Source organism: Triticum dicoccoides, chromosome 3A (genome assembly GCF_002162155.2).
Source record: "Triticum dicoccoides isolate Atlit2015 ecotype Zavitan chromosome 3A, WEW_v2.0, whole genome shotgun sequence".
NCBI lineage: Eukaryota > Viridiplantae > Streptophyta > Magnoliopsida > Poales > Poaceae > Triticum > Triticum dicoccoides.
Window position 1 is genome coordinate 702934852 of NC_041384.1, and position 14820 is coordinate 702949671.

At 45.8% G+C, this 14820-nt stretch overlaps 2 protein-coding genes across 4 annotated transcripts; both read right to left on the reverse strand.

The window, feature by feature from the left end:
• Positions 1 to 296: 296 nt before the first annotated feature.
• On the reverse strand, positions 297 to 3371 carry LOC119273321 (CASP-like protein 5B3). Of its 2 annotated transcripts, none has more exons than XM_037554519.1 (3): positions 3040 to 3371; positions 1432 to 1536; positions 297 to 860 (listed from the first exon to the last, which is right to left on the reverse strand). In XM_037554519.1, the coding sequence occupies exons 1-3, from the start codon at positions 3139 to 3141 to the stop codon at positions 657 to 659; spliced, it is 411 nt and encodes a 136-aa protein (XP_037410416.1). In that variant the 5' UTR covers positions 3142 to 3371; the 3' UTR covers positions 297 to 656. The 2 variants fall into 2 exon arrangements, with proteins under 2 accessions (XP_037410416.1, XP_037410415.1); XM_037554518.1 differs by having other exon boundaries at positions 299 to 860; positions 1432 to 1564.
• Positions 3372 to 7659: 4288 nt separating this feature from the next.
• On the reverse strand, positions 7660 to 10106 carry LOC119270326 (CASP-like protein 5B3). Of its 2 annotated transcripts, none has more exons than XM_037552335.1 (3): positions 9759 to 10106; positions 8585 to 8689; positions 7660 to 8111 (listed from the first exon to the last, which is right to left on the reverse strand). In XM_037552335.1, exons 1-3 carry the CDS (start codon positions 9858 to 9860, stop codon positions 7908 to 7910), a joined length of 411 nt encoding a protein of 136 aa, XP_037408232.1. In that variant the 5' UTR covers positions 9861 to 10106; the 3' UTR covers positions 7660 to 7907. The 2 variants fall into 2 exon arrangements, with proteins under 2 accessions (XP_037408232.1, XP_037408231.1); XM_037552334.1 differs by having other exon boundaries at positions 8585 to 8717; positions 9759 to 10103.
• Positions 10107 to 14820: the final 4714 nt, after the last annotated feature.

Genomic DNA, 14820 nt, shown 5'->3' on the forward strand with positions numbered 1-14820 from the left:
AGTAGTACTTCACCAACAAGTCCTTTTTAGACGGAAAATATCCCGTGGAGCTTAGGCTCATGGACACCCCCTTATCTAGCCATCCATTTTTGCATCGTAATTCATGCAAGTACTTTTTTCTTTTTTGTTTCTTCAATGTAGTTTAACATATGAACTTCAAACTTTTCAGCACAACAAAACATTCTTACTAGAATGTGGGAAAAAACTTTCAGATTTTTTCGCGTATTATAAATACTAAAAATAAGATTATTTTTTTAATTAAAAAAATCTCATTTTCTATATTTTTCTTTGACAAACAAATCTGAAAGTTTTATCCCGCATTGTTCTAAGAATGTTTTGTTGTCCTGGAAAGTTTCAAGCTCATTTGTTGTTTTGTTTTGAAGAAACAAAAAAGAGAAAGTTTTCAGGTAGTAAGTTCGTTGTGTAGCACAAATCATAAAGCAACATTAGATGGTGAGGATAGGAGGCGTCCAGGAGCCTGTGCTCTAAAAATCCGTGTTACTTTTTAGACTGGTGATGAACTGAACACATGAAAGAGCTAGCTGTTGGATTTTGGCAATATGCTTTCAGATAAATCTAGTACACCTTCTATTGGTTTAAGATTTTGCAGGGCCTGAAAACCTTTACGCTGCGAATTATGATGAGCACGTGAATCACTAGAAGAACGAAATCAGTAGCCAAAACCCCGAGAAAGAAGATGCAGCTTGCAGCAGCCATGTGATGAACGCCAGGACGACCGAAAGCGCGAACTGCCGGCAGGCCAGCCGCGAATATGCGTTGCATAAGTTCACATCCCACAGGAATAAAATTGTCAGGCTTGCAGAGGCACAGGATCCGGAGAACATGAAAATCGCCACGACCTGCAATGCATTCACAATTGATGTGTTCACTCAGATTGACCTTTGCTAGCTCAAGATTCCAAGAACTGCTCGAGTAAAAAAAAAATCACTGGGTTTTTTTTGCAGGGTAAGATATTTGGACTGTGCTTGTGAGATGTACCAACTTTGGCTGACAGAAATGACAGCCATTAGTTCTACTTCTAACAAGAAAAAAGAAGCTTCGATAAACTATACCGTTGGTTAACCAATAAGTCATGCAAAGCATATTGTTTGTTAAAATTTCTTGTTCAAATGGACAATTCGTTGGCAAAGTTCGATGGAGCACCTGTGCCAACAAAGGCTACCTTATTCTTTTAGAGGGAGGCAGAACAAGAAGTTGGCCAATAGAGAAGCATGAGTTGCACACATGCACTTATCCTGAATTTATTTTTTTTCTTAAGAACTAAAAAAAAAGAACAGCCTGGTGCACGTAGAAGTCTCACAATGCAACAGCTGTACCGCTAAAAAATTGGGTTTAATTGCTTCAGTGCATGCCTTCAGTTAATTCAGACGTAGCTCATGGACAATAGAAGATACAGAGCGAACGACTTACCCAGTCAACTGTAACAATGAACAATAGATTATCCCGTGTGTGAAGATCCTTTTTATTCCTTAGAGCAAAGATATCCTTATAAGCAAGGCGCGAACTCCACATAAGCTGCAGGATCAACGCTAGAATCAAGAAGCTGAAATAAAGGGAAACCAGAATACACTCATTAGATGATTGATTGATGTCAACAAAACACACTTGAGTTCCGGCCCAAGCAATTTTGAACACTGAAGAGTAGTCAAGAAATTAAATCCTTTATGCAGTTCATAGTCTGAATGACATGAACTTGATGTGAAAAATATAAATCCTTGGCGCACACCAGCGCACATACAACAGTCAAGACATGTGACATGTTGACACATAAAACCTAACTTCTAACAATTCTAATATAATATTATTATGGGAGAAAAAACTGCATGTAAATGAAAAGCATATAGCTTCGTTACACGTACCCTCACAAAAGCACATCCAGAAAGAAAACATGTCCAATGAAAATCATATAGCTTCGTTCCATTTTTTAACAAGTAAGGTGTTGTTCACAGAAAACATTAATAGAGGATAACATAACACTCCAGTTTTTGTTATGGAAAAGAACACCCAAGTTTAAGTAAACTCCAGAGATCATCGACAATTGAACATAAATATGTACGATGTCATGTTTGTAGTCCTCCTGCAAATAAGCATGAAGTCTGTAATGGAACGAAATCCACTGCATAAACCATCTTAGAACTCCAATAAGGAAGTCATGTGAACGTGATGAAGCTCATTTCCTTTCCTCTGCTCCGGTGAGGCCATAAATCCTATATACATAAAAAGTTGATTCCCACTACCATATTTATCTCGACATGCACACATGCCAGATGCCACCTCACCAAAGACCCACCACTACATGCAAGAGAAACAGTTTTTCATTATTAGTTGATCTCATGCACACCTTCCACCTCACATCACATGCCACCTCATCAAAGGTCCACTCAAAATGCATGAAAAAAGTTTTCCGTTACATTATCCCACTTATATTCAAAAAAAAACCTAAGTACACAATAATCAAATACAACATATAATATTTATTTTTAGCTTTAGTTCATATATTATTAATTCAACTATGGAAGCTTCATACGATCAAGTCAGTGAAACACATTGCAATCGATTCCCGCAGCAATGCGTGGGGTATTCTCTAGTTTACTACGTACCAGTTACTAATTTTGAGAGCATTGAAGTTTTAAGCCTAGAAAATTTTGTGGCGAGCTTAGCTTGCAAGGCTGTGCAAAATGTGAATCCTTGTAAGCAAAACCAGTCACCTGCTTGCCTCCACCTTATTCCTACACAACCCAAGACCAAAGCCTTGAAAGACCCGAACTGAAACTTAGTTAATGCTCGATCGGCAGTGCCAAGACACTGGAAAGCTATGGAACTCCAATTGATCGGCAGTGCCTTGTCCTCCAAACCCAGATCAAACACAACAGAGGCACTCACATAGGTTGCTACTACTTGAGTGATGCTCATGGATTTGCAAGAAAACACACGAATGGGGAGGACATTCTACAGTAGAAAAAAAGAAGTAGCATTTGCGGGGAATGAAATTAGTAGTAGGGTGAGGGGAGGGAGTACAAGAAGGCGCCGTAGTTGGAGTAGCCGAAGCCGGAGACCAACGAGAAGACGGAGGCGGCGGCGAAGACGCACTGCGACAGCCGCAGCGCCATGCCGCTCCATGTCCCCGGGCTCCCCACGACGCGCTTCATCCCCTGCTCTGCTTGCTACGGGCCGCGGAGAGGTGAGGCGGAGACGCCGATGGAGTCCTTCCTGGCGTGGATCTGTGGCAGTTGCTGTGTGCGCTTAGCTCGTGTGGGATGGGGAAGGTGATGGGTATGAGCAGGAGGTGGCTATAGACAACACTTGTTATGTGCGCCGTGCGCTTGGCTTGGGGTAGGCCAGATGGGAAAGGTGATGGAAGAGCAGGGTACCTCTGCCTGCTGGTTTTCGAGATACAAATGGAACGCAAGTAATAACTCAACTGAGTAACCACATCGTACGTAGTAGTAGTACATTGGTTTGTCACATTTACTCCCGTCCCAACCTGTCCCTTGGTAGTCCTCTTACTAAAAAAAAAATCTGTCTGCATGCATTCGGGCTCACCCAAAACCCTACTCCCTCGCCCGCGTTCCCACCCGGGCTCAACCGCCCGCATTCACGTCGTTATAGAGCGGTCTCTTCACAGTAACGTCAGCCCAGACTGGACGCGGCCTCTAATTGGCGCAGATATTGAAATGTCGCGCCGATCGAGAGAGAGCTGTCAGCACCATGTCCCTGGCATCCGCTTCTATTCAATTCCAAGGCAACGTTTGTTGTACGGGACAGGACAAATATCTACCACGCTTGTTCATTGTATGCCGCCATTAAGCAGGCTCGCCGACCGAGGAACCAACTCCGGCACCTCGCATTGACGCGCCCGGATGATTGGCCTCATCGGAATCCAGTATTTAGAGGTGGCCACTCCACACCACAACACATCTGCTACACATCCTCCTTCTTTGCTCCATATTCGCCATGACCACAAGAGGGAACAGTCTGTGGGATACTCTGTCGTCGGAGATGAAGCACGAGGTGGCCGTCCTTGCAGCCACCTCGCAGTCCCACCGTGCCAGGCAGATTGAGCAGGGCATGCCGACCAGCTCGCCTAAGGTCTCCAACGATGACCCTATGGGCTCTGACGATGACACGGCGCTGGAGACCGCGCCGCTGCATGCCGGCCTGACCATGGAGCAGATGCGGGTGCACTACAACGCCGTCATAAGAGAAGCAGAGGTAGAACCTGCTCCTCCCCGAGTAGCACCAGCTGGCAGAGTGCCAAATCTACGGCAAGTGCGCAAGCAAGGCGATCATGGCCGTCATGGCCACGACGAACCCGGACATTGTTGCGGAGCAGCAGACGCTCTACAAGGCCACACGTGCACCGCTTGCAACACAGAGTCGGCGCAGCCGGATGCGGCCGCCAGCTACGTGTCCTACGTGCCGCCGTCCAACTTTTGGGGTCGCATGTGGCAGGTGGGCAGTGATGGACCGTCCACGTTTATCATCGACCTCAGGTCCACAGGCTCCAACGACGCACAGTCGTAGACTCCTCTGAGGATGAGCAGGGCATGGGAGGCGGCATGCATTATGTCCCAAGTGGGCTGGTCTATCTCACATGTTCTACTCTTCCTCGTCGGAATCCACACCTCCACTACATGTGTCTTGAACCCTGCCGCCGCTCATTGAAACGACAGATGGAGGATGTGGTCGCTGATGCGGAATACAAAGGAAGTAGACGACGGGCGCCACCGTAGGATAGGTTTAGGGTCGGGTTTCTTTTTTTGTCCTAAATGTTCGACATGTAATGAAAATACACTGTGTTTGCATGTATCTCGTCACATTTATATGAAAATCCGCCTTGTTTGCATGAACTTCGTCCAGTTAGTTGGAACGTTGTTTGAAATGTATGCGCGCAGCATTGGATGGCAGCCTTTGACATCAGTGTTCGCGGACTGGTCCCCCTATTCGCTAACGGATCCCGAAGCAAATTTATAGGTCAACATTGTAGATGCCCTAACGCGGATCATCAAATTTACAAGTTTTTTTTATCGATTTTTGATCACTTCTGCTTCCGTGCAACCCTAAACACAGCAACACAGGAGATCTCTTCGTATTACTTCTATATCTATACCAATATAAAAAGATCCAAACCATCTCAGCCGTCAAATCATGTTATCTAGTGGTTCAAATCGTTCCAATGTTAAGCACCAAACACGTTTAACGCTCTAATTACCCACCACTGCCATTGGTTATAAACACGTTTTGACTAAACGCTATCCCTTGAAATCTGCCATGTAATTAATATCCTACCATTTTCGTGAAAAAATAATTGATGTCTTATCAAATACCAACGTGCAATAGATATATCTTACCTAACATAACGTGCAATTAATATCTTACCTAATATAAACGTGCATTGCACATACGTTATTAGTAATCATAATAAATGATAGAATGGTTTTTTTTAAGTTTGTTGTACGCGCCGATACACACTTATGTACGAACCCCCCACTCACACACCCTCCACACCACTGGCGGAGGAGTCCAGTGGGCAAGGTGTGGCAGCCGCCACACCTTGATTTGGCACCAACTTTTTTTATATATAAGCATATACTTTTCTTGATGGAAATGCAAACATATACCGCTTGTTAATTTTAGACCACACTAGATTGATTCATCTAAACAAAGCTAGATGAAGCACATAAGTTAGATCGAAAACACACAAACTGGCAGCTTGATTGATGTGTTGCCCAGCACATGCCCATCTCACTACATAGACGTACGCGAACCAGCTCGCTTTCACTGCACATGCCCATCTCACTATGTAGATGTATGCAAAATAACTATCTTTTGCATCTCTGAAGCCAAAAATACCTCCCAACAGATGGTGTAGATGCAAAAAAATAAAATTTATTACATTTCCTCCTCCCAGTGATGCAAACTACAACACCTCGCGGTGCAAATTTGCATCTACATCTTTAGGAGATGTAAAACTGACGGTAGCGCGTCAACTGCCCAACCGTCTTCGTTGCACTTCCGCCATCCCGCCCGCCGGTGATTTTTGCCCTGAAATGTGTCGTCGTCGCCCGTCGGCCCATCCCCAACCCTGCCGCCGGCAGCAGAGTCGTAGCCGTGGCCGACCCGCCGATTTGAGTCTGCTACGCTAATGACTGCCCGCCTCTGCCGCCGGTGATTTGTGCCCAAAAACGCCGCCGCTACCGCCTGTCCATCCATCCCTAACTCCGTCGCGACCCCATGGCCTATCCCCGCCACTGCATGCGTCTTCTAGACGTCATTAAAAGATTCTGTGCAGTGCAGTGTGAATTGGCTATTATGTTTTTGCATCAAAAAAAATTTTTTGAGGGGGCATCAATTTTGTCTAGTTGACAGTTTGCCACACCTTAATTTTTTTTCGTCCTCCGCCTCTGCTCCACACTGTTGTACGCTTAGTACGACTGCGGTAACCAACTAGACTACTTTCTTGTTGTGCCAAGTTACCTTCTTATTGCTTCTTCAAGTAGTATACCACTAACCAACGAGAGCTTGTATGGTTTCTTTTTGGGGTGTTTTGGTTTCTCCGGTTTCTTCTATCTTTTCACTTTTTCTCTCTTTTTTATTTTTAATTTTACTTTATTTTTAAAATTCATGAACTATTTTTAAATGGTGAACTTTTTTTAAATCTGTGAACTTTTCAAATTCGTAAACATTTTTTAAAACTAACGAAATTTGTTTTAAATACATGAATTTTCTTTTCAAATCCATGAACACTTTTCAACTTTTATGAATTATTTTTCAAAGCACACAATTTTTTTCAGACTCATTAATCTTTTTAAAAAAAATCGATGAACTTTTTTCAAATCCGCGAACGCTTGGGCCGGCCAAACAGGCGTACGACAAGAGCGTCGCCGTTGCCTAGTTGGGCCAACGCCTAATCTTTTTCTTCTTCTTCTTCTTCTTTATTTTTATTTTACTTTTTTGTTAATTCCAACTCTCCTTTTTGAACTTTTTTTTCTGAAACCTGCTCAAAAATATAAAATATTTTTTGGAATACCAAAATACTTTTATTGTTTTAAAATATTTCTTACAATTCAAAAAAATAGAATTTATAAAAATGCTCTTCTTTTCAAATTTTTATTCACAAATTTAAGAAATATTTGTGTTTCAGAAAAGTTGATAAATTTCTTTAAAAAAGTACGTGTTTTGTAATTTGTGTTCAACATCAATTGTTGGGACCTTGTTAACGTTTGCAGGACCAAGTAGTAATTTATATTGTCACCAACATGTCCTTTTTAGACTGGCGATGAACTGCATGCATGAAAGAGCTGTTGGATTTTTGCAATATGCTTTCAAATAAATCTATTACGCCTTTATCAGTTTAAGATTGTACAGGCCTTGAATACCTTTATGCTTGGAATTATATTAATCGACGAAGTTGCTATGCTGTTTTTAATGGATGCTGTTGCAAACTACGATCTAAACCTTTCTGTCAATGAATATATATTGTTTCCTTCTGAATTTATGAACCAGGTTGAAACTATAGAGCAGGGCAAAGACTAAACTGAACTTTCTTCCAAAAATGTGTTCAACACATTCTTTTTTGTTTGAAGAGATATAAAATTCCATTGCACAGTAACCAGAGCATTTTTCGGGTACCTTCGATGGCGAGTTATCTCCATATATGCTACTCTTAATATTAATGAATCCCACATCATCAAGTAGTAACTATTCCACCACAAGGCGCTCATAACCAACTCCCAGAAGAAAGATGAGCTACTATCAAACAGACAATCCATCGATCCAACAAGGGATGAAATCTAGCAAGTGTCCCGAGCACATTTCAACCAACTCTCCTGACTCCTGACTGACAATTAGCATGATGTGACGGCGATTATGAGCACGTGAGATCACTAGAAGAGCGAAACCAGTAGCCAGAACCCGGAGAAAGAAGATGCAGCTTGCAGCAACCACGTGATGAACGCCAGGACGACCGAAAGCGCAAACTGCCGGCAGGCCAGCCGCGTGTATGCCTCGCAGAAGTGCACATCCCACATGAAGAAAATTGTCAGGCTCGCGGAGGAACAGGCTCCTGAGAACATGAAAATCGCCACGACCTGCAATGTATTCACAATTGATGTTTTCACTCAGATAGACCGTTGCTAGTTCAAGATTCCAAGAACTGCTATAGTAAAAAAATTGATTTCACAGGGTATCTGGACTGTGCTTGTGAGATGCAATGACAGCCATTAGTTCTTAATGACAGGAAAAAAAGAACCTTTGATAAACTATACCGTTGGTTGACCATAAAGTCATGCAAAGCATATTGGCTGTTGAAATTTATTGCTCAAATGGATAATTCATCGGCAAAGTTTGATGGAGCGCTTGTGCAAACAAATATCTTTAAGGCTTAGAGGGAGGCAGAACAAGAAATTTGGCCAATAGAAAAGCATGAGTTGCACTTATCCGGATGTTTCCTTTTTCGTAAGAACCAATGAGAAAAAATCTGGGTTCAATTGCCTCAGTGCATTACTTCAGTTAATTCATACTTAGCTCATGGACAATAGAAGAGACAAAGTGAACGGCTTACCCAATCAACCATAACAATGATGAATAGATTATCTTGGGTGTGAAGATCCTTTTTATTCCTTAGAGCAAAGATATCCTTACAAGCAAGGCCCAAACTCCACATAATCTGCAGGATCAACGCTAGATTCATGTAGCTGAAATGAAGGGACACCAGAATTACACTCGTTAGATGATGTCGACAAAACACAATTGTGTTCCTGCCCAAGCAGTTCTGAAGAATAGTCAAGAATTGAAGACTTTATGCAGTTCATAGTCTCAATGACATGAACTTGATGTGAAAAATATAAATAGTTGGCACACACCATCACAGAGTCAAGGCATGTATATTGACCTATAAAACCTAACCTTTAACAATTCTAAAAAATATTAAACTGTGGGTTAAATGAAAAACGTATGGCTTCGTTACACATACACAAAAAAAATATGTCCAATATTCTGATTCCATTTTTGAACAAGTATGGTGTTGTTCACTCCGTCCTGCAGGGAATTGAGCTTGGAACCTAATCCCGGCCCCAAAACATCCCAGGTCCGAGTTCTCCCTGACTACATCACACCAAGTGAAGGTTCACAGAGAAACATTCTAGGGACAGATTAATTACCAGCCTTTTTTGTATGAAATGGTTCCAATTTCCAAGCACATCATAAGGTTTTTGTTGCTTTCCTTTGCAGATCAGAAAAGAACACGACGATGACTGTAAGGGGCTGCTAAGATTTAAGGTTGTCCCCGTAGTTGAGGTATCAAAAATGCTTTAATCTGTCAACTGGTTCAAGCATTTTGTACATTGCAGTCGGATATGAGTTATCTTCCTAATTGATTTGCTTTTTCAATGCCAAGGAGATTTAGCAGAGCATTCAGAATCGTTTGCAGATAAAAGTGTAATGACCAGGTTTTCACTCCAGAAAAAGGCATCACGCTGCTTGGAAGGCGTTAAATCTGCCTCATCTGAGTTCTCTTAAACAAGGGTTGATAATGTTTTCTCGGGAAATTGTAGGATTCTAAGTCTTAATAAGCCTAGAAACTTAGGGCTTCACACCGGCCTGTGTCCTCCAAAAAACAGATCGAACGCAACAGACACTCACATGAGTGATTGCTCATGAATTTGCAAGAAAACACACAAAGGGGGGTACATGGGCAAGGAAGAGAAATAGGATTTGCGGGGGAATGAAATTAGTACAAGAAGGCGCTGTAGTTGGAGTAGCCGAAGCCGGAGACCATGGAGAAGGTGGAGGCGACGGCGAAGACGCACTGCGACAGCCGCAGCGCCATGCCGCTCCATGTCCCCGGGCTCCCCGCTACGCGCTTCATCCCCTGCTCTGCTCTGATCTGCTTGCTGCGGAGAGGTGAGGCGGAGAAGCCGATGGAGTCCTCTCCTGGCTGTCCGGCCGGGATCTGTGGCAATTGCTGTGTGTGCGCTTAGCTCGTGTGGGAGGGGTGGGAAAGGTGATGGCTATGATGAGCAGGATAGCGCTTGGCCTGTGTGAGTCAGATGAGACGAGATGAGAAAGGTGGTGCTTGCCTGCTTGGCTTTGTGTGAGACGAGATGGGGGTGGGGCGTACGGAGTACCTCTGCCCGCCTCGTGGTTTTTGACATACAGAGCGAAATGCAGATGGAACGCTGAGAATCTCTAACAGATTCCATAAAAACCCATAAAAACAGTCAAATCTTCAGATTTATGGTACAGGTTAAAAAGGAACATCAAATATATTATGTAAACTAACATATCCTGTAAGTTTCGTGTATTAGAGCACTCATCCGTCTCATATATATATATATAATATATATATATATATATATATATATATATATATATATATATATATATATATGAAGGATTCGAGCCATTTTTTGAGCATCCCGTAAAACCGGCCAACGCCGGAGCAGGGGCTTGGCCACGCCCCGCGCAAGCAGCGAGCAGGCGGAGGAGCTCGGTAGCAGCTGGCCGGAGCACACGGTAGGCTGGAGCGTCGCCGGAGCAGGCGGCGGGCCGAAGCGGCGCCGTTCTGGCTGGCCGGAGTTTCAGTTCATCCCGAGAGAGAAGAAGCGTGAGGAGAAAAAGAAGAAACACTTTTACCAAAAAGGGTTTCCCCCGCTTTGTATTCCAAAGCAACCAACACCCAATACAAAGATCGCTGTAGCGAGCAGCACAACACATCAAAAGAAAAGGAAGAAGAAACAAATGCCAACCACGGCAGCTCGGCAAAGCGCGGATGACCCGCCACCACGGCGCCGACCGGATACAACCCACCACAGACCGAGGTTCCGAACCGCCGCGTACCAAGCAGCACCTCCAAGAAAGAATGCAACACCGACAACGCTGCTACCCGGACGAGTCCTAGGGTTTCCCCCGGCACGCGAAGGAAGGTGGGGGTGAATACCACCGACACCCTCCAGGAAGGAATGGTGGCACCCGCAGGTGTCACCGCGTCGGGGCCGAAGCCGGCAGGGATTTCTCCCGCATTCCCAGACCCAACCAGATGGACCGACCCGCCAAACCGTCGCCCACCCCCATGCGCCAACGCAGTAGCGCTGCCACCAACGCCGCCTCACTACGAACACCACCACGAGGCCAAGAGGACCGGAGAAAAGCGCACCACGACGGGAGCAGCAACACCGACACCGAGCGGGAGGGAACCACCTCCACCGCCATCGTGCGGGAGGCCCATGCCTCCGGCACCGTCGCAGTAGCCGTCCGGACATGGCTGCGGGGCATGCCGAGCCACCCCTGGCTCAGCCAGGCCCGAAGCGGGCCCGTTAAGCCCCGCCGGCCACGATGCAGCAGGTCGGCGTCGGCGCCGCCAGCACCCAGCCACTCGTCGCGTCTCCCCTGCCTCCCAGAAGCCACGCCGGAGACGATCCCCGCTGCCGGCCCGCCCAGGCCCAGATCTGGGCCGAGCGGACGACACCAGATCGCGCCGCCGCCCAGCTGTCCTCCTGCGTCGCGCCACGGAGCCCTGCCGCCACGCTAGATTGTCGCCGCCGAAGTGCACCCCGCGGAGCAGCTCCGCCCGCGCCGGAGAGCGACCGGAAGGGGAAGGGCAGGGAGGCCGCCGCCACCAGCAGCCCCGGGGCCAGGCTGGCCACGGGCGCCGGCGACGGCGGCGGGAGGGAGGGAGGGAGGGGGCTGGAGGGAGGAGGAAGGGCGAATGCGCGGTACCGTAAATTCATTTACCATACGAGTTTACCATACGAGTTTACAGAATCTGTTCCGCTCGATGCCTCGCGGTACCGTAAATTCATTTTAGGGGGACCTGTATACTATTTTCACAAGTGGTGTTTTTACGGGATCTGCTAGAGATGCTCTTAGGGTATCTCCAACGCCGACCCTCAAACCGCCCATCACATATGCCCGGGCGTGTTTTGTCATCCAACGCAGTCCTGTATCGGTCTGGACACAATTTTTCTTGCAAAGCGGAGACACAGTGGAGGGTTTTAAGGGCATCTGGACAGTTGCCACGTCCTCTTCTGACTGCCCTAACTTTCCCAAAAAACCCACCCTCTTCTCATGTGTCTTCCATCGCAACACCCGTGGACCCCCAGCGCCTCCACCACCAAAGACGAGCTGGTGTCGCCCCCACCTAACAGTCGGCATGCCCTCATTGATGGGTCCTCGTCGTCGCCACGCCGCAACCGCCACCCGATAAAGGAGGACTTGCCGCGCGTGATCAAGGTGGCTGCATCCTCCACTACTTCAGAGGAGGTGGTTAATGCGGTGCCTCGGTCTCGAGGGTCGTCGTAGGTGGAGCGCACGGCGAGCCAATAGGCACGGTACAACCGACGCAATGCCACACACCGCTCCGCATTCGCCAAGAGCGACGTCGTGCCGGAATGGGTCCGCAACAACCCGGACCATGCAGCTGAGTGGCCGCTCGACCACTCCGTCACCACCCTCGAGACGGACGCCAGGTGCCGCCACCGCCTTAACAGCGAGGAATGGTCACTTCGCGACTGCTCCACCAACGCCGGCAGGGGTAAGGCCGCCGGTAGGGCTCTGTCGGCGTCGTCGGCAGTAGCCAAGGCGGCCCTCCGCACCACACAACGGGATGCGGAGCGGCTCCTCCACGAGCGGCAGGAATCCGCCAGACAAGGCTGCTACGGCCCTGCGGTGCCCTTCCACCACTGGAGGGAGGACAATGATGATGACGGCGCTGATGGTGTGGCGGGACATAGCAGCCACATGTACGAGGTGGTCGTCCGGTCTAGGGTTTAGGTTCTTTTTACAGTTTTTAGTTAAACGATCGAAATATCATCCATTTTAATTAAATTATGTATGAACTTTAATGAAATCCATAGTGTTTGCATGAATTTCGTTCCATTTAGTTTAATTGTGTTTGAAACTTTGAAATGTATGAGGGTAGTGTTGGATGGCCTCCTCTCGCATCTGCATCTATGGACTGGTCCCCCTGTCCACGAACGGAAGGAATTTGTGGGTCAGCGTTGGATATGGCCTATCTGAGCATCCACCATGTGGTGTGAGTACTTCTGCTAGCTAAGCAGCCTAGCAGCTGGAAATTTGTGGTAGGTTCTTCCCTTGGCCACATCGTACGAGTATAGGTATATTTTTGTGCACGCGGTTTGTCACCTTTACTTTACTCTTCGTCCCAACGGATGCAAAATCAAAAGCTGGAGCTGATTCTTTTACTCATTTGTTGGCAAACATTGGATTCATTGGATGATGATTTTAATTGCATGGAACTTGATGACTACATATTCAAAGAGTTTGTTGATTTATCCGATTTTTCAGACAATTGTGACGACAAAGATGCTGAGATAATGGCGATGATTAGCATCTAGGAAGAAATGGATAAGAAACATGAGCACATTCTTAATTTCAAGGATTCAGTAAATGGCATGATTGCTCTTGCCTGAGATAGGATAATTGGCGCAAAGGTCCGTGCAACGATAACTTCAAACCTGGCCCGGTATTTCAATGATGACGCAAACCTGTCGGGGATTTTTTGACAATGAAAAACATCCCCGACAGGTTTGCGTGAGTAGTGCCAAGATCACACCAAAGAGGTCAACATCATACTTGAAGCAATGGCATCAACAGACTTGTGGATTTGGCATGTCTGGTTCTTACAATGACATCAGTGTATTTCAACAATCTCTATTGTTCAATAGATTCTGTGATGGGAATGTCCCGACATGCAATTACACCGTCAACAAGGATTACTATTCCATGGGTACCACCATGCCGATGATATCTATCATCAGTAGATGGTGTTTGTGATGACTATACCCGATCCCCAATGTACAAACATTGTCTCTTTGCACAAATGCAAGAAGCTGCTAGGAAGGATGCGGAAAAGGCATTTGGAGTGCTCCAAACTCATTGGAATATTTTTTTGTGGAGCTGCAATGATGTAGGATCCGATGACGGTATAGCAGGTGATGATTTGTCATCTAATACTACATAAGCCAGAATGTTCTGCGGTTGACTTCGATCTGAAGTTCACATACGTGTTAGCTAGGTGGAAGGGACCAGCCCATGATGTTATCATTCTAACAGATAGCATGTTTCGACCTGATGGCAAGTTCTACCAAGGAGATGCTGGCTATGCGTATCAACTTGGTGTTCTTCGACCTTTCAGGAAAACCAGGTACCATTTGAAGGAGTTCTTTTCCAGGAACTATCATAGGACTCCACAGGAACTGTTTAATTTCAGACACTCTAGCCTTAGAGTTATGATTGAGAGGGCATTTGAATCGCTGAAGAATAGGTTTAAGATCCCCCTCTTCTTCTTCTTCTTCTTCTTCTTCTTCTTCTTCTTCTTCTTCTTCTTCAGCCATATAGCACTTAATTTGTACTGCCATTTGTTAGTAGATAGGATGAACCGTCATTTGTTTTCTAGCTAGGACTGAGACGATGTTGAAATCGTTTGTGGTAAGGCCACCAGTAGTAAGAAATGGTGATCACACCTTATGTCGTTCGCAACCAACCTACATGCAGGCTACCAAACGATGGGCAGATGATGGTTCTTTGTCCGGTTCCTCAGCCAGGAAAAAATGATGCAAACAAACAAACGTGTCCTTGGATGTTGAGAGGAAATCTGAAAACTAACAATAAACCCGACATAGTCTCGTATTCGATGGGTGGCGGACATAATAGACCATGGCACTCATACTTAGGAGGAGGACAAGTTCCAACAATTTTTCATGCTGCAAGACGCAGAACGCCAGACAAAACTTTCAGATATTTTTGTATTGTTTTCAAATTTACTGTTCATCCTGAGTG

Coding starts and splice junctions, on each gene's coding strand:
- LOC119270326 (XM_037552334.1), bottom strand. CDS start 9,889: ATGAAGCGCGTAGCGGGGAGCCCGGGGACATGGAGCGGCATGGCGCTG. Junction 8,718..9,758: donor TCCAACTACAGCGCCTTCTT/GTACTAATTTCA, acceptor CCTTCATTTCAG/CTACATGAATCTAGCGTTGA. Junction 8,112..8,584: donor TCATTGTTATGGTTGATTGG/GTAAGCCGTTCA, acceptor AATACATTGCAG/GTCGTGGCGATTTTCATGTT.
- LOC119273321 (XM_037554518.1), bottom strand. CDS start 3,170: ATGAAGCGCGTCGTGGGGAGCCCGGGGACATGGAGCGGCATGGCGCTG. Junction 1,565..3,039: donor TCCAACTACGGCGCCTTCTT/GTACTCCCTCCC, acceptor CCTTTATTTCAG/CTTCTTGATTCTAGCGTTGA. Junction 861..1,431: donor TCATTGTTACAGTTGACTGG/GTAAGTCGTTCG, acceptor AATGCATTGCAG/GTCGTGGCGATTTTCATGTT.